The 24,744-nt window shown below is 38.8% G+C and overlaps 1 protein-coding gene across 1 annotated transcript in view; it reads right to left on the reverse strand.

Moving 5' to 3' along the window:
* The window catches only part of GNAI3 (G protein subunit alpha i3), a 40,696-nt gene extending 16,979 nt beyond the window's left edge, over positions 1–23,717 (reverse strand). Inside the window, exons 1-3 of the mRNA XM_082655297.1 lie at positions 23,503–23,717; positions 2,482–2,524; positions 2,228–2,369 (exon numbers count right to left, since the gene is read on the reverse strand). Coding sequence (XP_082511423.1) covers positions 2,228–2,369; positions 2,482–2,524; positions 23,503–23,620 — 303 coding nt within the window. The 5' untranslated portion in view covers positions 23,621–23,717. The remainder of the gene's footprint in view (positions 1–2,227; positions 2,370–2,481; positions 2,525–23,502) is intronic.
* Between the last annotated feature and the right edge of the window lie 1,027 nt (positions 23,718–24,744).

A 24,744-nucleotide genomic window follows, 5' to 3' on the forward strand; every position in this document is an offset into this window, starting at 1 on the left:
AGGTGATTCAGGAGGCCTGAGAGGAATTAATAATGTCAACTGCATCTGGTGACATGGGAGTGTTAGGACCCAGAGATTAATGATACTGATTTGATAAAAGAGAAATGAAAGGAGGAAGGATACTATGGTGTGAATGTTTGTGTCCTCCCCAAATTCTTATGTTGAAATCCTAATGTCCAAGTGATGGTTTTAGGAAATAGGGCCTCTGGGAGATAATTAGGTCATTAGGGTGGTGCTCTCATGAGTGGGATTAGTGCCCTTATAAAAGAGACCCCAGAGAGATCCCTTCCCCTCCTGCCAAGTGAGGACACAGTGAGAAGTCTGCAACCTGGAAGAGGGCCCTAACCAAACCATGCTGGCACCCAGACCTCAGCTTCCAACCTTCAAAAGTGTGAGGAATAAATTTCTGTTGTTTATAAGCTACCAAATCTGCGGTACTTTATTACAGCAGCCTGAACAGACTAAGGCAGAATATGACAACTACATCTGGTGACAAAGGAATGATAGGACCCAACAATTAATAACAACTAATTTGATAGTGGAAAGAAAGGAAAGGAGGAGGGATGGCCAAAAGGCAGAAAGGCAGTCAGACAGAGGGTGAGAAGTCAAAAAGGAAGAAACTAAGAAAATAAGTAAATAACTGAGATGGAGAAAAAGCCAACAAAGAGAAGGAAGAGAATAAATACAGTATTACTAACCAATTATTGGATACAGCAAATACAACAGAGAAAGAGTTGGGTGATAGGAAGGAATGAGAAAAGGGAGGAAAAAAGTAAGAACACAAGAAAGAGCTGGTAGAAAGAGGGAGGCAAAAGCAAGAAGAAAGGCAGCTGCGAGAGGGGATAGAAGGAGTAAGACAAAAACAAGAGTTTGTTTATTCTTGCCTTAGCTATCACATTTTTCCTGCTCAGAGGCTTAGAAAAATAGTCTCTGATTTTTTGTGATATGGAACCCTTTTACAAAAACATAGAAGTCATGCCCCACACATTCCTCTTCATTTCTTCTTTTGCTCCTCTTCTCGCCAATCATTTTAGAACCCATACTCTAGCTGCCCTTCCTTTATGGCACCTCTAGTCTTCCTAATCTAATACTATCCAATTAGAACCAGCCTTCTATTATTTTTCCCTCCAAGAATTTCCTCACTTATTTACTGAATGTTAATTTACATCTGAGAAATTGAGAGTTGCTTAGAAGAGTTCCTAAGCTACTTCACAGACATATAGGCTTTGCTTTTCCAGGCAGTCTCTCCAAGTCACTTCCTTTTATTGCCCATAGCACCTAAGTATGACACTGAACACAGCTGATGACTCTCTTAGTTCTAGGAAAGCGTTCTATACATTCCCAGCCTTCTCCTGGAATTTAGCTGATGATGATATAAAAAATCACCCACTGGGCTTCCCTGGTGGCGCAGTGGTTGAGAGTCCGCCTGCCGATGCAGGGGACACGGGTTCGTGCCCCGGTCCGGGAAGATCCCACGTGCCGCGGAGCAGCTGGGCCCGTGAGCCATGGCCGCTGAGCCTGCGCGTCCGGAGCCTGTGCTCCGCAACGGGAGAGGCCACAACAGTGAGGGGCCCGCGTACCGCAAAAAAAAAAAAAAAATCACCCACTTTCATTTTGGCTCTCTCCCCACTGCATCAAACATCCTAATTTATAAACTAGACCTTCAGGGCCCACTAAGTATTATAATCAATCAATACAACTTTTGAATATCTGACAGGTGCAAAAATTATACTAGGACATGGTATAATCCAATTCTATAGCCTACAGTACAACATAGTATAGGGATATAGTTATTCTTGAATACTGGAAATTTGCCTCTAAAATTGAGACTTAGTGTTCATGTCCTTACCAAGTTTATTCTGCGACACTGATATTTGCCTTTAATCTCTACACCTCAGAAAGCAGAGCTCCATATCATGACAACCTCTCTTAGATTATTTCAATTTACTACTATAAAAGTCAACAGTGCTGTAAAAGAAGCAAGTGAATAAAACAGTTACCACAAAAACCTACAGTATATCCACAGAATCCCATTTCCTAGACTTACCTTTGTGGTAGTAATCTAATATCTCTTAAAGTAGATTGCTAACATGTCTCAAATGAGCAGACAGTACTTTACTACAACTTAGCTTGTTGCCTAAATTTGTTTCCCTAACACATGAAGCAAATTGGGCTTAACTGCATCTACTGAAAAAGAGCAAGTAAAGAGGAAATGAGATACACTTACTGCTCTGGCAGCTTCCCCAAAGTCAATCTTTAGCCGTCCCATGGCTCTTATGATTGCAATGATGGACTGTATAGTATTGCTGTAGACAACTACTTTATATTGCTTACATTCTTCCTCTGAATAGCCATCCTCATGAATGATTCTTTAAAAAGAAGAAAACCACAAATCATTACCGTGGACCTAAAATGAAAAGACACTATGGACTTTTATGCATTATGAGTAAATGTTTTACAAAAGACCACGTTCCAACTTACTTCATCTGTTTCACAATGGTGCTTTTACCAGATTCTCCAGCACCTGAAACAGAAGAAAACCAGACTTTGAATTCATCTGTAATCCAGCTCAAAAGTATGAAATCAACATAAGTGATAATTCTAGATTAACAGAAACCACAGGTCCTAGGGAAAACTTTGGTGAGGTTTTCTATCTATCAGGAAAAACTACAAAGCTTCTCCAGTAGAGATTTTACTTTCTTTATATAACACAGCAACCAAATATAATTCACTGAAAGTGTTCCAGGGCCATCTTGATTATCACCTGTGTAACGTAGGCACTCTAAAGGAGATACGGCAACATAAACACCTCTAGGAACTCATCCTCTACATCCAGGGTCCCCAAGCCCTGGGCGGTGGACTGACAGCAGTCCTCAGCCTGTTAGAAACCAGGCCGCACAGCAGGAGGTGAGTGGCGAGCAAGTGAAGCTTCATCTGCCCCTCCCCCTTGCTCGCATTACCACCTGAACCATCCCCCTGCCTCCCCTCTGCCTCCCGTGGAAAAACTGTCTTCCATGAAACGGGTCTCTGGTGCCAAAAAGGTTGGGGACCACTGCTCTACATGAAACATCATGAATGACATAGACACTGAACACAGGCAAAAATGAAATGATTTTTTTTGGCTTATTCACTTTTATTAATTCCTCTGTCGACATCTATGGACCTAAGAAGCAGCAATCCTCTCAGCCATGAGACTAAAGAGTTCACAACAGAGGAGGCAATGTCCCTATCACTTTTCCACTGTATACACACTCAAGACCACATTTCCCTCCTCAGCCAGCTGGAATCACTTTAACAACCACAAATGTCAGATGGGCCCCCTGAACTCCTTGACATTCCACCTGCACTTCCTTAGTCAACTCATTCTCCCACCTTCCAAGATGCCTATCTGACACCACCTCCTCTCTCTCAAACCTTACAAACCCCTACCCACTCTGACTCTCAGCTAATGATCCTGCCACCCTCTTCCTGGAAAAAGTAAAGCACTCTGAAAAAATTATCTCATTTTCCCATAACCAAACCCACCAATCTATCTGCACCTCCATTAATCTCTACCTTTATCAGTGGATGAACTAACTATCTCTGCCAGTGTCTAAGACTAACGCTGGAGAGAGTTCACAATTGGAGGCTGTGCACTCACCCACCTCATTTTACCTATTCAAGGTCTTGGCTGCTACAATTGTCTCCTGTCACTCAAATATCATCAAGTTTTCTCTACCCACTGGGTCACTCTCTTCGTTATACAAACTTGCTATACTATCCATCTTAAAATCAACACAAACACACCCCATTTCCTACCTTTCCTTGACTCCACAAATCTTCCTCTAGCTACCACTCCATTTTCTCTCTTCCTCTTCATAGCAAAACCCCTATGAGTTGTCTATATACATGTTCTTCAATTCTTTCCCCCAATTCTCTCCTTAACCCACTCCAATCAGGTGTTCATACGCACTACTCTACCCATTTCTCAAAGTCTCCAACAACTTCCATCTTAACAAATCCAATGGTCAATTCTCAGTCCTCATCTTACTCAAACTCTCAAGCAGAACTGGTCCAAGTTGATGACTTCTCTTGAAATATTTTCTTCATTAGGCAAGCTTCTAGATCCAACATCCTACTGGTTTGACTCCTACCCCACTCCTTCTCAGTGCCCTCCCTCCTGTCTCTGAATTCTAAAGGTTGTATTGCTTCAGAGCTCCCTCATTGGACCTTTTCTCTATCTAAATTCATTCTCTAGGTCATCTCATCTAACCTCATGGTTTTAAACACCACTCATAAACTGATAAGAGTTAACAGCTAGTGAGTACTACATGCCAGACACTATTCTAAACACTGTACTTGTGTTAACTCATTTAATCCTCACAATAACCCAGTGAGGTAGATATTATTACTATCCCCATTTTATAGACAGATGACAAATTCATTTGTCCACCACTACATAGTCAGTAAGTGGCAAAGCTGAAATTTGAATTCACACAGGTTGGCTCCAAAGCTCTTGTACACTGCCTCTGTGCTAATGATTCCCAAATTTAGATCTCTAATCTATACCCTGGCTTCTAACCTTGGCTCCAGACGCATATATCTAAATTACTTACCTGATAAATCTTATATTTCTAGTAGACAACTCAAACTTAAAATGCCCAAACTAAGTTACTGCTTCCCCACCCTTACCCTCAAACAAACCCTGCTCCACCATGTATCTCATCTCAGTAAATGACTTCAACATTCACTCAGTTGCTCAGGCCAAAACTGGTAAGTGACATGTAGCTAACATACAGATGGAATGTGGGTGCCGGGACCAATATGTATACTGAATTAGTAGAGCTTAATTTTTAAAAATAGAATTAAATATAGCTCTAACAGTTTCTTCTTGCACCACAATGATCATGAGCATACTGGAAACCATAGACCTAGATCATTGCAAAAGCTTCCTAAATGGTCCAATGCTTTAGACCTCACCTTTCCTATGGTCAGTTTTCCACTCAGTAGCTGGAATGAATTTTGTAAAATGTAAATCAGATCGTGTCACAACCCTGTCCCAAAACTCTCCTATGGTGTCCAATTACACTCAAAATAAAATTCATGGGCAATAAGGCCCAATATGCTCTGGCCCCTGTCTACCCCTTTACCCTCAACTCCTATTATTCTCCACTTCGTTATCTTGCACTTGTCAGACCAGCTTTCTTGTTTTTCCTCCAAACTGGTTCTCAATGAGCTAGATCCTGTCTCATGATCTTCACATTTACCATTCTCTCTGCCTGGAATAAGTTTTTACAAGATCTTCTTCACCCAGGTTTCTGCTTCCCTCAGAACAGCCTTCCCTAACTAATCTATCTAAACAGCCCCCACCCAATCACATTCTCTCCCCTTACTCTGTTATATTTTTAAAAGCACATATCACTTCTTCACATTAAAGATTTCATCTCCTGTCTTCTCCACAAAATATAAGCTCCATGAACATTTATTTAACCTCGTATTCCCAGGGCCTAGAACTGTGCCTGACATAAACTGGTTACGTAAATATTGCTGAACAGATGAATGACTATCGTTCAATAAGAATGATCCTTTACTAATATTTCTCAACTCTATCAACCAAAAACGTTAGTTAAAATAAAGTTCAAATAATTTTATAATTTCAAAAAAATAATAATAATAATAATTTTATAATTTCAAACATCTACATTTTTAGAGAATCAAAAAGGACATTTATATATGATTTTATCTCTGTTCTTGTAAACTTAAGAACAGAGATTCTATCAATTATCACTTAATTGATAATCGGGGTAGCACTAAAACAGTTAATATTCAAGTAGCACACAAAGAACTTCCTAATGACAGTGTGAGAAAGAAGTGATTTCTCCCATGCATATCTAAAAAAAAACCCCTAATGATTCAATTTTGAGGAAGAGAATACGAAAGCATACCACTTACATTTAAAATAGTCTATAACACACAATTCCCAGATTATCCCATGTTAGCAGCAACTACAAAATTAACTACAAAAAGTAGAGATTAATGAAGTAATGTGCACCTTCTTTAATATATTGAAAACAGCATTTCTACCATTGATGTTGGATTATTTTGAGTGAAATAATAAGTTTATTAATCTCAGAATCAATTTTTACCCATCTCATTAAGTTCTACCCTATGAAGGTGCTGATTTAAAAAAAAAAATGTTGCTCTCTCTCTCTCTCATGTTTTTCCAAGGCTCCCTGATAAAATGTCAGTTTGTCCTTCTCTTTATTATCACACAACATATATTCACCCAAGTTTTTATTAGGCATCCAATTCTATCTCTTAAAAGAAAGCACCTCTTACTGACCACAGAACTAAATACAGGATTTGTTTCAGTGGGTGTACCATAGCATTTCATACAAATAAAGAATGAATTGCTTTATACCAAGCCTTTGACCCATTCAGCTTCTAAATCACCATGAAAAGTGCCACCATCTTACCTTCCTTCCAGGTACGAAATCTAAGAGTCATCTGGAACCCACTCACTCTTCTCTCCTTACATCAAGCTGTGACAAAATCTTCTTCTTATGCATTTCTCAAATTAATTCTTTCTACTACTCACACATCTGAGCCTGACGTATATCTACTGGATGTTACTGCTGCAATTTTCTCAAACTTCTAGCTCAAAGCCCCTCTTCCCTCTCATCATCTCCAAATGGCACTATTAAAAAAAACATCAGGGCTTCCCTGGTGGCGCAGTGGTTGGGAGTCTGCCTGTCAATGCAGGGGACACAGGTTTGAGCCCTGGTCCGGGAAGATCCCACATGCCACGGAGCAACTGCGCCCATGTGCCACAACTACTGAGCTGTGCTCTAGAGCCCGCGAGCCACAACTACTGAGCCCATGTGCCACAACCACTGAAGCCCACACGCCAAGAGCCCGTGCTCCGCAACAAGAGAAGCCACCGCCATGAGAAGCCCACGCATCGCAACAAAGAGTAGCCCCCGCTCGCCACACTAGAGAAAGCCCCCGCGCAGCAAAGAAGACCCAATGCAGCCAAAAATAATAAATTTTTTAAAAAAACCATCAGTTTACCTAATAATTCTCCAAATTCTTCCAACATGTTCTATAACCCTTTCTTATTAGGTCTGAACTCTTTTTTTTTACCTCAGTCCTCTGTGCTCCACTGCTTCAGTAGTATGTTCTCTCTCTAATAACTTCTCACTCTTAGGTTTTCCCCAAACTGCTACCCTTGTCTCACCTTCCTTCCCCAATACACATGTGGTGTTTGAAACTTCCTAATTTTACGTACATCTTTTTATGTAACTTCCTTCAAAATTCATCACAAGTTTAAGGAGAGATTCATTTGCCCATCTTCAATCTTCAATAATAAGGATATAAAGAATGGAATAGACATAAAGGAATTGCAAAGACAGACTCTATGGCTTGAAGAGGAAGGAACTGAAGATGATTTTGTAGGGAGAAGGGGTGGAACTGGGCAGGCGGTAGGACATATAGGGAAGAATAGTCTGAAAGGCTCCAGAGACAGGAGGGAATGGGATCAGTTCGACTTAATTTATCCTTAAAACGATATGTATCTAAAGGATATCCAATATAAATAGGAAAAAAGGATGAGAGCTAAAGCTACAGAGATTTTTGAGAGAAAAGGAAGACAAGTAGCTAAGTTAGATGGTCTTGTTCTCAACAAAAGAAACAAGGCAATCTGCAGAGAACAAAGGAATGGAATTAATTTAGAAAATCATGTTATAAACAGTCAAACAGAACAAGAAAGAAATGTGTGTACAGGTTAGCACACAGAATCACCAATACTGTTAGACAAAAAACAATTTACCAGTTTATATTCTACTGTAGAACCACTGTATTTACCTAAATATACTCTAAATTTTATTTTTAAGGAGCTCCTTGAGAGCAGGTACCATATCACAGGCCCACCTATTTCTTCCCATAACATATACTACATTATGAATGTGAAAAACAAGAAATGGTGATGATTTCTTTGCAAGATTTTTTTAAGGCCAGTGAATTGCTAGTATAAATTATTATATATGAGTAAACACATTCAGCTCACATACACACTGATTTTAAAAATGTATCCTGAAAGATGGCTGACACTCAAAACCACAGTATCACCTGATGCCTCCTCTTTTTTCTCTCTCATTTTGACTAAAGAAAACTTAAAGCCAGCCCAAAGAAGGTACATGAGTATATTACACTCTTTCATACTTCTGTGCCATCAGGCATAATGAATTTCCTCATCTGTAAAACAGGGGTCAATAGAAGATTCTTAGAACAGTGCCTAGCACATACTAGGCATTCAGTAAATGTTAACCAGCCATTATTTGTGAATGCTGTTTTCTCTGTTCCAAGTGCCACCAAGTAATGTTAAGGCCCAAAGCGTTTAATTTAATAAAAACTGCTTGGATACTGATGTTGGTTCAAAACCTGAGTAGAAATGGTATAACTACTTAGCTGCTGTCTCACAATAACAATACCGTGGATAGAACCTGGATTCACATACTTAGTCATCAACTTATAACCTAAAAGCTACAGCAAACTACATCAAAGCATTAGTCATTTTCTCTGCCCCACCCTGAAGAACAAAAACACTTTCTTCCTTAAATCTATTTTCAGCCCTAGATACTCCTGTCTGCTACCTCTTCTCCCATACTTCTCACCCATCTGCACCTCTGCAGCTTTTCCTTTAAGTTTGCCCACAGGTCTCTGCACCACTACCTCATGTACTAGTAGTTATTCCAGTGGCACCTGAAACACCTCCTTTTCCTTTTAAATACTTGTTTCTGTAGAGAAGTCATGAAACTTCTAAAAGACCAGGATTATAACTACAGCACACCCCCTTTTCTAGAAGTCTCACAGCCCCAATATGCCACTATTTTTGGATAACCCTCTAGCCAGTGCTAGACAAACACATGCTCATGGTCTCTCTACAGGCCTGCAAAATCAGATATATGGGAACATATGACTGCAATAGGCACAGATCAGCCTCTCTCCCACAGCAGATTGAAAGCTTAGTCAGTAACTTTGATTTTTCTTTCTAACTTATTTTCACCTTTCATTTACAACTCAGGCACTTAAAAAGATTTTTTAGTTAGGGATACCATGTAGGAACAAACTCTATGGAAGAGGAAACTTTGGTCCTAGCTCTGCCATGACTAGCTTGTGACCCTGGGCAAGTCACCTAATTTAATACCAGTCTCCTTACACATAAAATGTGAAGGAGTTTGGCTTAGATGTGCTTTATGGCTGCATTCTAATATTCGATGATTATAATTATTATAATGCTAAAGGCAGACTAAATCTCTAATTCTGACACACAGAGGCTTCAAATCAAATCATGGATCCACATCTTCCTATTAACCCAACAATCCACAATACTACCATAGTACAGTGATCAGCATGTTCTTCAATTACGCACTACTGATCAAGAAGGGACAAAGAGCAGAAAGAATTAAGAGTGTAGCAACAGTAAGGAAGTAAGAGTTGTCTGGCAGCCAAGCTCCTATATTCATGCTCAAGGATATTCTATGTACAGTCTTAAACTAGCAGAACATTCAAGTTAGATTGCTATTCTTAAAAAAAATATGTGAATATCTATAACTAAAGATCACAGGAGCACAGTTCCTGCTATTTCCAAAAATAAGATTATCTATTGTTCCCACTGATTCCTTTCTATTGAGGTATAAGTAGCTAAGATAATAAAAACTCAGATTAAGGTAAAAAATGACATTTCATCCAAAATGCTTTTCAAGGTACCACACAACACAAAAACCAGTTTCCAGCTTCCTAATTCAGTAAAAGAAATGGTTAGCAAAATTACAGATGGGAAAAATGTCACAGAGCAAACAAAAATTGTTATTCAGCCTTTAAAAAACACACACACACACAGACACACACACATCCTGCATTGCCTGGCATTGCTAGACAATGAGACTTCAAATACAAATAAGTTTAGGAATTTATGGTCTCATGGGAGAAGTTAGATATATTTTTCTTTTGAAATTAGCAAGTTTCCTTAACCTAAAATAACAGAATAATTTTTTCACCCAGCCCACTGTCCCTCTAAGCATGCCAAGCCTCTGCATTTAAACATTTTTGAAAATGCTATTCAACTCGAACTTCAATCTTTGCTGAAGCCTCCCCATTCCCTCTGAACACAATTAATACTCCCGCTCTGTTGGCTGGCACAGATTATTCCCTTTCAGCATCAGTCCCAGAGGTTAATTTCCAAAATCAAGTCCCAAACTGTCCTTCCCAGTCACCTTACCTCATTTTATCTCTAGCCAGCTCTGGCTACTCAAAAATAAACTTTTTTTTTTTGTCTCTCTTTCCAGCTCCTAATCTCATAAACTGCTAATGGGTTTTCTTGATTTTGATTAAAATGGTAACGAAACTCTTTTTGGTACAACCTGAAAACCCTTCCACATCTATGTAATTCCCCCTCAAGGTGACTCTGACCAGATTCAACCTGATCCTACAGGTTAATATCAAACACCACAACACTAATACTTGGTCAAATTATTTTAATTATTTGGGTTGGTGCCTGTTTAGTATTCCACTAGTCCTAAGCTCAAAAGCACACTCCTCGAAAGCACAAAATAGTGCCTTCTTTTTGTGCCTCTACCCCCAATCTAGAGCACAGTCTAGGACAGAGTAGACACATTAATAACTGTGGAATGAATGGCTTGAGTTTCTATGAGATCCAGTGGTTGCCTAATTACATTTCGCAAATGCCAGTTGCAAGAGATGGAATTTTTGATATAGGCAGTTAACAGAAACAGAAGATTTCCATGAATCTGCTATCTTTAGTCAGCCCCACACCCATTCCTGGTTATGCCTTCAACTCTCATCTCACAACTATACTTGACAATAAATTTGGACTCATTCACAAGCCTCCTGTTCTCCCTATTCCCCTCTAAACCTTACTCTCAAAACCCAGTCCCAGCTCCCTTGTGCCCACCATCCGTTTCAGTGAAATTAACTGCTATGAATCTGTCCTGCCCACTCTGTATCCTAATACCTGAAGGAGTGCAAGAAACATTGTGAGTGCTCATTAAATATTTGTTCAGTGAATGAATGAATATCTTAATAAAAGATAGCAATGAGTTGTGACTGGGACAAAGATAATGGGTCTCTTCTCTGAAAAAGATTTTTCTAGGAAGCAATCACATACCAATCACCAAAGAGGCTTAAAATGCATTAAGAAATTTTTGATAAAACTTAATTGATATATTAGAGTATCTGCCTGCCCATAACCCCTTCTGGAGAAATCCCTATTTCATTTGCAGGGTGGGTGGCCTACAGGATCTGGGCCATGCCCCTCTCTGTGGCTGGATAATGAGTAAATACCTGACACAGGAGTCACCCAGTACAGGCGGACAGAGGGCCTACACCCTGTGTGATCTAGCTCCTAAAGATGAGGAAGACCAGCCAGATTTTCTGAGGAATCTGTACTGGAAGATACAGAAAAAGTCATCCTAAACTACAAAGTCACAATGTGTGAAAACCTAGGTTACCATTATAGGGCTTCATGCACATCAACACCATAAAGGAAAGAATTCAGAGGAAGTTGATCTGGAGAGAAAACAGAATAGACAAAGGCACAGAGAGACTTAGAGATGTCATGAGAGAAGAGAATCCATACAAAAGAAGAGATAGAAAATGAGTGAGGAAAGAGACCAAGAAGACAAAAAAGAGAGGAAGAGACCAAGGAGAACAAGTAAAGACAAGAAAGTAAAAAGAGGCAGAAATAGTGAATAATGAAGACAATGAGAAAGAAACAGAAGAAAGGCAGAGAAAATAGCCTGGCCAACGCCAGAGCTGCCTCAGTTTCTGCGGCCTGATTCTTCAGGTCTTCCTTCATTCTCATAAAACCTATCTCTATTCTAACAATAATTCCCCTCTCCAAGTCTTTGAGCTAGTTTGAGTGAGTTTTCTATTCCGTGTAACCAAACAAAACAAAAAGGAAAACCACCTTGAATGGAACTGGCTTTAAGTTAATTAGAATCAATTACCCCTTTTTCAGCCTTTAAAACTTTTTAAGTTGTTTCAATTAAATACTGAATACAAAAAGGGATATTTATGACATGTGTGTGACAAAACAAACATCTATGTACCTATCACCCAATATAAAAAATTAAACATTACCAGTTATCTCTGAAGTCACCTATGTGTTCCTCCCCAATATCAATTACTTTTTCATTAAGTATTTCCAGAGGGTGAATATGCAATAAGGGAGGGGGAGAAATTTTTTTAACTCCCTAACAACCAAAATATGTCCGGCTTACACAGTAGTGCGTCATTTATTCAGTTTCACATCTTTCATGGACATGATCCTATCATTTTACAAGCCTTATAAACCATAAAGTAGAAAGCTAATAGCCATTTTAACATTCATAAATCACCTAAGGAAAATGTTGGTTTGATTAAACAGGAAAAAAAAAAAGAGGCAGCTCACTCAGCCAAGTAGCTCTCCTCAAAATCTTTTCACTTGAGAATATGAACAAGGTAACTCGAGTGTTGCTAAGGATCATGTGTTCTCTTTGGGCAACTGGCCAATTTAGAGGGAGAAGAGGGGTTTCTTCCTCACTTTTGTGGAATACAGAAAGAATGCTTAAGGGATCAATCACTTGCGAGCAAGAAGCGGGATCACTCTCTGGCTCCCGCAATGTTCTAATTTTGGCTTCTGGTAACTTTCCCTTTACTTCTTTGAAAGCAGAGCAACAAAATGTCACTATGGTGCTAATGCTAAATTATGGGATGTACATATGACCTGACTGAAAACTATTTTTGAATAGGTACATTTCTTACTAGCTCTGCCTCGAAATTTTGTGAGATAAAAATGTAAAATATACATTTAACCCACACAAATAATTCATATGTAGTGGAGATGTCCTACAAAGTTAACTGCAATGTTAAATCCATTCATCAAATTTTTACATTTAAAAATATTAAAATCATATTCCCATCTAAGTCTCAAACATTGACAGCAGCATACAGCACTTTTCTACATGCCTATTTAATTGAATGCAAATTAATACCAACTTTAAAAATTCACCAATAACAAAATATTATAAATTCAGTTGCCTACAATTTCAACTCAGTTTCAATTCAAATTCAGTTCCATATTCCCAAGGATGCCTACAATTTCAATTTCCTTTACCATATAAATGCTCACCAATGTTGTAAGTCAAAACCCAAACGGAATTTGGAATGGCAAATGGTAGTGGAATGGCAAAAAAGGCAGGTAATAAGAGGGAGGAGAAAGCAAAGTCTCTAGATGGCTTCCCCACATTATATCTATATTTATCTTTATCTATCTATAATAAAATGTGGCTTTTTAAAAATACAGCTACTAAAAATTCAAATCAATACTCTCCAAATCCACTGCAAACCTTTCCAGCCTTACCTCCTACACTCCTCCCGTGCCAACCCTTTATTCCAGGGCAAATCTATTTGCTCACTCATAGTTCTGAGTCTTTGTACATACTATTCCCTCTGTCAGGATGTGCTTCTCTCCAGTCTCTGCCTTAAGAGTTCCTATTTATCCCTCGAGGTCCATCTCAAATGTCACCTCCTCTGGGAGGACTTCCCTGATATGTCTCTTCCTTCTCTTCCTCCTTCCAAAACTAGCTACTCTTTCTGTAACCACATTCCATTACCATTGTTTACTTGTATATCTCCACAATTGAACTGCTTAAAAGTTTTGTCTATTTCTCATTTATACTTCCAGGCTAGGAAAGTACCTGTGTACATATAAGACAACCAGAGATACCTAATCATAAATAAGTCAATAAATGAGCCTCCTTCTGAACACTGAAAACCAAAAAGCTTAATAAAAAGTGGCTTTGACTAAATGCAATGCAGTGTCCTGGATTAGATCCCGGAGCAGAAAAAGAACATTAATGGAAAAACTGCTGAAATTCAAATAAAGTGTGAAATTTAGTTAACATTAATGCACCAATATTAATCTCTTAGTACTGACAAATACACCACAGCTATGTAACACATCAACACTAAGGGAAATCAGGTGAACAGTATACAGGAACTCCATGCATTATTTGTGCGGCTTTCCTACAAATCTAAAATTATTCCAAAACAAAAAGCTTACTAAAAAACTTTTAAGTAGTCTAGAAAAAGTTGAAAGAACTACAAATACCAATGAGAACATGAATGTGGATTTTAATTGCAACCATAATAACAAAAATAAAAGAATAAGAAATATACTTCTCTTCTTAGAAGTAGAGAAAGGAAGGAAATTATTTTTAATAATCTGAAATGAACCAAAACATGTCAGGATTTATTAATATTGCAAAATAGTGAAAAGATTTACATCATTAAATTGAAGTAGTTCAATTTTTATTTTCAGAAATAAATAACTCAATATTGAAATAACCTGCATAGAAAAGTTAAGACTGTGCTATCATATCCCATACATCAGAACTACATTATCTACATAAATCATTATAGTATTTATATCATTACTTCAAACAGAGCCCTGTTTTGAAGTTAATGATTCCCATGTTCTAACTGCAGGAGATAGCGGGGGAAATGTTCTATTAAAGGTATCTCATTCTAAAACAATCCTTCCATAATTTATAGTAATTTGTAAAATATAACTTCCAAAGTCGTGGGCAAAATTCATTTCCACATTAGCTCAAGAGCAGTGACTAAAGAGGAGTTTTGCTGTTTCTCAACTGATTTTAAAATATTTTAAACTTAATGATTCTAAAATCATACTGGTAAGTTCCAAGATCATATCATAATATACAACACTATCCATTAAATAAAAACATAAAAACTAGGGATATCAATACATGGCTAAAACAGAAATCCAAATACAATGTAACCTTTTCGTTAGTTCTTAGAATTCAATGGAATACTATTTTAGTTTTCAAATCCAACTTGAAAGAATAAAGGAAATTTTGAGTATCTGACCCAGTGTAAATAGGTTGCACAATCAACCACTACAGGAAGATTAATTACAAGATGACAAGAATCCAGCTACCTTGCCAATTTTAAAGAGGTCTGATTTAAATGGTCCCTAAATCACCAGTGTAATAAGTGTTAACACCAGGCCACATGAATAAAAGCAGGAGATACAAGAACAATTTAAATATACAAATAGTGCATATTTTAATCCTGGTGAGAGATGCCTGACATGCCAGCTGTAGATTTACATGAGCAGCTAGAAAAAATTTAGAATACCATCTACTTTTAAGTTAAGCGACAAAAACTTTTTGAGATGTAAAATACTAACATTATCCAAAAAACTAAGACTTTTGTAGGAATGTTAAAACATTTACCCATTCGAAAATTAGACTGATGACTATAGCAGCAAAATAGTAATGGAACAATGCATACAATAACATCTCAGCTAATCCTTAACAGTCTTAAATTTTAAGTATCTTCCAAGTCTAACTTAGAAATCAAAGGAAATTCATGTCTAAAGACTATAACCGGGAATTCCCTGGTGGTCCAGTGGTTAGGACTCCGTGCTTTCACTGCCGAGGGCCTGGGTTCAATCCCTGGTTGGGGAACTAAGATCCTGCAAGCCATGCGGCGCAGCCAAAAAGAAAAAAGAAGAAGAAGAAAAAAAAAAGACTATACCCTCCTGAAAATTGTTTCTAAGATCACCTAGGCCATTATTCAGGTACAAGTCAAACAAATTTGGTCTTTTTGGTATCTTTTGTTTGCTTGGTTCTTACCAGATATGTTCATTTCTGTTACCACCTAATAGCAAAACATCGAAAATAGTATATTTCATTTACATACAGCATTGCACCAAAACTAGAACAATTAAACAGTGATCCTAACACAATGTTATTCAGTTCAAGCAGCCTGAATTACAGAAACGATATACATGATTACCAAGGAGGTAAAAGGATAGCCTGGATAGATAAAGGCCTAAAGATAACTCTAACTTGCTCAGCACTGATAAAGAATTGTACCAAAGTGAAGATCATTAAAATTGGTGGAGAAATCAAATACTAGAAGAACTTCTTTATATTCTCTTGAACATTTACATAAGGGTACTTTGTGAATTTATGTCTTTCAGGTTTTTAACTTCAGTTTTTAACTATCTTCCTAAACAGGTTTATTAAGTTAAACTACTTTCAATCAAACTCAAGAACAAGAGAAATAACACAAAAATAGCCCGCTTTATAACTTGCTAAAATATTCCATCTAGTTGATAATATTAACTTCACAGACAAGGGACCCCTGAGGTCAGACCTCATTGTACAGAAAAAGGAAAATGAAGCTCAGAAATTAGGACTGCTCTCCCAGTTTTCAGTCTCTGCTCTTTGCCCTACATTACATGGTATCTCCTATTTCTGAATTGAGTTACTAGTTCAAATAGATGGATTTTATTAGTGCTAGTCTACTGTATTCTGTTGACTACAAAACAAATTTTAAAACAAATTTCAGTAATCTGAACAAATTTAGTGTCCACTGCTCTAGACAATTCTTATGAGACCCACGTTTAAATTTTTTGGTCTTTACTGCTAATATTCTAGCTCTTGAATACTTAAAACATCTCTTCCTCCCCATTTCCCCCGACAAGCCCCACCCCGCAATAAAACAAAACTAAACTAAACAGGAGAAGACACAGCATGGATAACTAAAAGCTATGAGCAATCTCTTTGCCAAATGTTTTTACCTACTCCCTAACAAAAACCTCTAAACAACGTTATTAACAAGGAGCAAAATGGTCCATTTTACCTCTTCCCTTAGCTCTGGACAATTTTCTGGTGCTCATAAAAATAATAGGGGGGAAAATTAACCGGAAAAAAGCAGGGACAATGAAACATAGACCCTGAACTGATTATATGCATTTAAGAAAATTAATTCCTGAATTAAAATCGAAGGTAATTAAAATCAGGTAACATTAACTATTCTGAGTTGGATGCATTGATAATGGGAGTTTAAAATCCTGCACCTACCTCAAGTTGAATTTAATTACATCTCCCAACCATACAAAATGACAACTTAATGTTGAGAATTAGCAGGCATGCTCTTGTGAATTAAAGAAAAACTAAAGCAATGATATGTTTAGTTCTTCAATATTTCCATCTCATTCCATTATTTTCAACTTATATTCAGTGAGTGTCTACTAGGTGGTAGGCACTGTCATCTATTAAACACTAACTTTCTAGCCATGCCTTTTAAATTGAGAACTTGACCCACCTAGTCCCTGAAAGGGTCAGCCTTATGAAACTCATGATACCCCACAGCCCCGCCATATTCCCACCACAGAAGACTAGACTGCGGTAGGCACCTGACAAGGATGGGCCAATCTGATATTCTTTCCCAGGAACCTGGAATGCGAATCCTGGGAACCTGAGTCAGATGACATGAAATGCCTGAACTACCAGGTTAGGCAGTGTGAGAGCCAGAGGTATGAGAGTAAGTCAAAGTTGAAGACTGGGGGAAGGGGAGTAGGGGCAAAGAAGTCCTGTGAACAGAGAAAGCTGTTCTGAAGAGGTGACTTACCAACAAAGCAGAGCAAGTGACCAGTCTACTCTAGGAGAAATGGGGGGAGGGGACATGTATTACATTCCATGTGCATGCAACCTGGTTGTATTGCATTTCTTATCTATCCTTGTCTGATGCCTATGAAGGTGCCTACTGTGTCCTTTCAACAAAGCCTTCCTTGACTGGAAGAAGTATGAATTTCTATTCCTTTCAGGCAAAACACCTTAGCATTATCTTAGGTGCTGCAGCAGATATAAAGATAAGAAATACCTACTTCTGGGCTTCCCTGGTGGCGCAGTGGTTGAGAGTCCGCCTGCCGATGCAGGGGACACGGATTCGTGCTTGGTCCGGGAAGACACCACATGCCGCGGAGCGGCTGGGCCCGTAAGCCATGGCCACTGAGCCTGCACGTCCGGTGCCTGTGCTCCGCAACGGGAGAGGCCACAACAGTGAGAGGCCCGCGTACCGCAAAAAAAAAAAAAAAAAAAGAAAGAAATACCTAGTTCTCCTGGCCCTCAAGGACCATATATAGTGAGGAGCTGCTAAGTATACAAATAACCATAATATATGGTAAACAGCAAGCATAAACAGTACTATGAGGTTTCAAAAAGAGGGACAGATCATATCCAATTCAGAACATCAAAAAGGTTTCATGGAGGAAAGGGAACTAAAATAGAAATAATAGATGGACCTTGGGATATTTTTTAAATGTATTTACTAAGAAAAATAAAATGTCAGAATCCTAAGTCAGTCAATAACAAAAAAATTAATTTTACTGGCCCATGAAATACAAAAATCTGGTAACAATTGAGTCATAGCACTTGGCAACTGACTGGTTATATGGATGAGAGCAAGCCAGGAGTTAAAAAAACGAGTTCAGTTTTCAGTGTAGATGATTTTGAGAATGACAATGCCGGAACAGAAAAGTTCACAACAGGTGGATTTGGGGGAGAGAAGTGAGGAGGGGAGGCAAGTTCTGTACTGGATATATTGACTTGAGGCAAGCGTCACTGGGGGAACTGGAGAAAGAGGAGCCATCTCAAGTACAGAAAACAGTTTTCTCAAAAATTCCAAGGAAAAAACTTTTAGAGAAAAGACGTAAAAGACTTTTCACAAGGGAAATACAGTAATATTTAAAGAACACCTATTATGTGCCAGTACCTATTATGTGCTAGGTTTTTTCTTTTTCATTCTGAATGTTCCATTTTTGCCCAGCTACTGATTTTCCTGGTCCAAAGATGAAGGACTTTAAGGAGGTTAGGCAGTACCATGGAAGAAGAACTTGATGAAAAATATGGCTCTTCTCTCCAGAAAAACACATGTAACCACAAATTTCGCTAAAAATTTTAGAAAGTTCATGGATCTTCTGAAGTCCTAAGGGGTACACACACCCCAGGTTGTTTTTTTTTAAAGGCATGATGTGGAAGAAACTGTGAAAGAAGAGACAGGGTTCAGAAAAAAAGAGGAAATATCTGTAGAGACTCAACCACTCCCTTTTCATTTCCAAGCAACTAGAGGATGAAGCAGCTCAGCACCACGGGGGAGGGATAAAGTTGAGGTTCTACCTAACTTCTCTAAAAGAACAAACTACTTTTATCAGAGACCACTGCTCCAAAACTAAAAGACTTTTTGTAATAGTGCAAATACATTCAATAGGCTAAAATTTTTAAAGAAACACAGTTGCAGCCCTGATTAAAAAGTTACATGTCCTGTCAAATCTACTAAGTACTAAGCACCCAACTCTATGGTCATCCCTGTACTTACTACATAATTAGCATACTCAGGCAAGATTACAATACTATAATTCCTGAAAAGGATACCACACTTTCAGACTGCAGAAGTGATGAATGCAAATAAAAGACACAAAGAATAATAAGTGCTTATAAGAAACAAACCTATTTTTGCACTGTGAATTTGTTTTTTATGCCAGTTTCTTTTGCCCAGGCACGACATGCATCCCCACAAGAAATCTAATAACTATCCAGGAATCTCAAGCCAAATAAATACCAAACATTATAAAGAAAGGATATCATCTTATGACAATATAATAGCATATTTATCAAAGGACAGTCTGATTTTCAATAACAAGCATATTCAGCCAGTAACATGCAGATATTTAAATGTAAATAATCAAATATAAAATATAGGGTTTAAGTGAATTAGATGATTCCAATTCTCTGCATGCAACTTAATTTTTTTTTTTTTTTTGCGGTATGCAGGCCTCTCACTAATGTGGCCTCTCCCGCTGCGGAGCACAGGCTCTGGACGCGCAGGCTCAGCAGCCATGGTTCATGGACCCAGCTGCTCCGCAGCACGTGGGATCCTCCCAGACCGGGGCACGAACCCGTGTCCCCTGCATCGGCAGGCGGACTCTCAACCACTGTGCCACCAGGGAAGCCCGCAACTTAATCTTTGCCATACCACTACCAGCAAAATCCTAAAGAACAAAGCATTAACTTCATTTTGTATAACAATGTTTTCTCAAGATCTGCTAAGGAGAACTATCAAGAAATGGATAGACAGAGATAGCATAGGAGTAGATCATTCAAAAACTTACAAAACTAAATGATAATGTTTAATTCCTTTTACCACAAAACAGTTATATTAAAATTCCTTGAAGATCTTTGAAAAGGGTACATTAATATTTGAAAAATAATCAAATATCTGTCTGAAACACCCTTGAAAAAAGTAGCTAAAATGATAAGTTTTCCAAACATCACTGTAATGACAGAAGTCACCACTTAGTGAATATTTATCTGCTAAGTATTTTACATACATTATCTCATTTGATCTTCTGAAATAAGCATCACATCCCCACTTTATATATGTGAAAATTAAGACTCATATGTTTAAGTTACATGCTCTGGGTGTCACAGCTAGTAAATGGAGGTGGGAATTGAATTCAGTTTTATGAGACTCCAAAAGCAGTACTCTTATGCATTATCCCAGTGATTCCCAACTTTGGTCACATAATGTCGCATGCTGAAAATGGTAATACTTGTAAAGCTTACTGAGGTAAGCTGGAGGGACTTGGTGAAAATAATACATATTTTCTTAATATCATAAAATTATGACATGAAAAATAAAATACAAAATATTACAGATGATATTAAATACTAATTGGTATAAACCTTCCAAATCAAATATTTTCAATTGCCAAATTCAGACTTTACTGATGGAATCATATCAAAAATGTTCAAATATCATTCCAACTGCTGTAAAATTTTGAAAAGTTAATCATAAAATGATTTAAAAATCATAAAAATGATTTAAAATTTCAAAACCATAAAACATTTGCAAACAGCACACTGTATGCCTTCCTATGCACTACACTCTGGTTAGGAAGCCCTGCATAACATAATTTTGTTTTTCTGTAGAATATTATGATTAAACACTAATTTGGTATATCAAGAGCTTCTCAATAACACATCTAAAAGAAATTTAAACCAAAGGTAACCAAAGAATTATAATACTGCATTCTTCCTTAACTAATCTGAATTTCTATAGTACCTTTAATCTGTAACATTCATTTTGATATAATAATAACAATGGTGGCTAATATTCATTACACTAATATTTTGTGCCAGACTGTGTTCTACTTCACATTATAATCATATTTAATCCTCAGAGCAATCCTATGAAGTACCTCTGTTTTCTCCATTTTAAAGATGAGGAAACTGAGGCAGAGAGAAATTGAGTAAACAACTTTCCAAGGTTATAGTTGGTAATTGGAAATTAGAATTTGAAACTGTCTGACTTCAGAGCCCATGTTGTTAATCACTATGCTAAATTACATCCCCGCAAGGAAGGAAATACAGTAATATTTAAAGAACACCTATTATGTGCCAGGAAACCCAAAAGTAAGTAAATAGATCTCAACTTAGACCAAGTTTGATAGTTTTACAGTGATGAGGTAAAAATGACTTGCATGTACATCAAAGGAGGTATTCGACAGCAAAAAGAAAATTATTTGTATACAGTGATGGGTGTATTTTGCTTACAGAAATAGCAAGGAAAATAACTTTAATTTCATAAGTGTGTTATGTTATGGTTCAAGCAAGAACATCTCTCTCTGCCACCTATTTGAATTTGTTGATTTAACTTGCTCAAGAATATAAAAAAATCTTACTTAAAACAATGAAATTGATGAAAAGTAAAAGCAAATGTTTTTACTTACTGCTTTTGAAGTTCCCTAAGTGATCATGTGTTTAATTTTGTTTTTAATTAAATGCACTATTTATAAAGTCCTGTATCACAATAGGCTAATGTCCTGAGGGGATCTCTAATGACGAATGTAAATCAAAATAACCACAGAAGATGAAAATACACCTTTACTTTCATAACTAATCAATCGAGACAATGCTAATGCCTTGAGTATTATGGTTTATATCAAACATCTGAAAGGCCCCAAGGAGCAATGTCCAACATTAGCTGGCACATGCTGGTTAACAGTATATATTTAAGAAGCACCTACTATGTACCAGGGACCACGCTCATTCACAAATGATACTGTTATACGGAGAGTGGCAGTCTGGAATTTCAATTTTATTTCATATGTTCTGTAAGATCGGGTATTCAAACTGAAAGCTCAAGCTCCAATGCAAAACTTTCCCTCTTTATCCAAAAAGCTGTTACCAGGGCTTCTGCAATCTACAAACCATCAAACATGTTAATATGAAAAGACTAGCATGGCCACCCAGAACACCCTGGAGTACAAAATAAACCCTGGGTTATGGTGGTGCATTGTGTCCTCTGGAGCTTTACACCATAAAAATTTGGCACTTCTCCTAAAGCAACTTCTTTTTCCCAAAAATCACTTGTTTTAAAAAGTAAAGTTCTATTGCTTACAGAAACCATTACTCTTATTTAGTCTTCCCTGACAGATCCCTAGAAAATACTAAAGGTGAAGAAATGTGGCTTGATCTTTTGGTAAGCTGATACCAGGGTACTTTATGTGATTTACTGAGCCTCTAGAAACCAGTCTCTCAAAAATTCTAAAACTAACCATGCTGAGTAAAATGCATCTGACTGTACATAAAAGCTACTTAAAACAAATGTCAGGTAAAATAAAAGTAATTCCTAAAGCCAATATTAAAAAAAAAAAAAAGAACAGCTCACCAGAAATCTGTCACTGTCACACCTTTTACAGTAAATATGTCCAATATTTATCTTATCCTAAGATAACTGCAGTCCCACTGCACATCATCCCTAGCAACTATTCAGCAACTCCCACTGTGTAATCTATTATCATCACATCTTATGCCACAAACCTCAAACCAGCAAGTCCTTAAATCTCCTCAGCTCACACAACCTCCCACTTTATAAAAACAAGGAAAGGAGTTATAAAACCTTACGAGAATAAAAATAATAGAAAAAGGTGGATAAGTACACACAGCTTCTGCACCCAAACTCTTTTCCTTTACACCTGAGAACTTGTCATTTATCTCAACCACACATCTTCCTGCTCCTGGATAACCCAGAGTTCCTCCACCTTACCGATATTTCAAAATGCCCACTCTCTAATAAATGACAAGGTCCTATATGACCACTCTGTCCCTGCCCCCTTCTCTATTTATATTAATTATTCAAGCCTCCTAACTCTAACCTGTCATAAAATACCACCACGCTCCAAACTCACAAGCCATTATACAAGCCCAACACACTCTCCCGTCCTCGCTACCAACTCACTCCAACCCCTCCCTTGCAAAACCTTCCCTAACATCAGCTCTTCCTTTATGAGCTCTTCCCATATTCCTAATACAGTCTCAATGTCCTACTGGACCACACTTCCAAGCTCTCTTCGCTGAACCCAATTCCAGCATGGAGGCACACCCTCTCTCCAGCCTAATTCCTACCACCCCAAAACCCCACGCCCTCCGGCCTCAGCCACCAACCCCCCACACCCCGCCCCACGTCCGTCACGCCCTCCAGATCCTTTGGGGTCCTCTCCTCCGGCCCGGCCTGACCCCCCGCCCAGGACTCCCAAGTGCCTGGGCCCTCGGGAACACCCCGCCAGCCCCGCCCCCAGCCCCTCACCGAGTAGCAGCAGCTTCACTTCTTTGGCCGCTTTCTCCCCGTCCTCCCGCAAGTTGCGGTCGATCATCTTGCTTCGCTCCACCGCCGCCTTGTCTTCGGCGCTCAAAGTGCAGCCCATGGCGGCGGAGGGAGAGGGGACCAGGCCCGGGCTCACTCACACACCGGAGACAGCAGCTGGGCCGGCGGAGACAGCGTCTACTGTTGGGCGGCGGCCCTCTCCGTCAGCTCCCTGAGCGCCCAGAGAAACCGGATATCCGGCGTTTTACGACACTTCCGGCAACGCCCGCGGCCGTTAGTTCTCGGCCCTGTCTGGCTAGGGTAAAGGAGGAACAACCGGGAACGGGAGAACGAAGAGAGGAACGAGCAGGTCAAGCGGTCGTTCCGTGGTGTAGGGCTGCCCTGTCGAGCTCGCCGGGCGCCGCTCGACTTTAGTCCCCTTTCACCTTTTCGGCTGCCTTATTTGGATAAGTGTGGAAAAACCAGGGACTGGCTTCTCCGGCTCAAGACACCCTCCCGAGGTCACACAGGCGGCTTCAGATTGACGTGGGGGATAGGAATTCCCAAATAAAAGGCCGCAGCCCACACGGAAATCTCTGCTGGGAATTTCTCACTGGCCAGAAAACCCAGTTGGACTCTGGCTGTGGAGATCCGGGGCACTTTCTCGGCCGGAGTTGTCTCAGCCAGATCTATAGGATGAGAATTACAGAGTCTGGGCCCTGGCCACGCTCTACATCCGAAATTAGTAAGACCGACCATGCCTGGGACTTTATCTATCCCTTTCTGCTCTCAAAATGTACCCAGTGAACTAGAGAGTTGCCCAGCCACTACGTTGGTAAAGGGTCACTTGAAATCGCTAACGGATCTTACTTTACTTGAAAGGTAAGAGTGTAGTTTCTCCATAAAATTTCCATGCTGTCTTTCCCCAACATAAGCCAGTTTTAGCGCTCACATATCGTCCTGCGTTAAGGGCTTGGGACTTCTACCAGGTTTAGTCAACCAAAGTTCCACACCCTAGAACAAACCAGTGCATCCTGTGAATCTCCTATTAAAATTACCTGTTGTACCACATGAAAAGGAAAGTTCTGGTAAAATTTGCCTCTCAGCCATAGCATCACCTGAAAGTTGATAAATCACCTATAAAAGCCCCAGACTGATAGCCTTTTTACTCATAATCCTGGATACTAGGGTGAAAGTAGCCCTAAATTACCTTTACTTTCAAATAGCCCCACAAATACTCTCACC

Source organism: Grampus griseus (assembly GCF_964374135.1).
Source record: "Grampus griseus genome assembly, chromosome: 1".
NCBI lineage: Eukaryota > Metazoa > Chordata > Mammalia > Artiodactyla > Delphinidae > Grampus > Grampus griseus.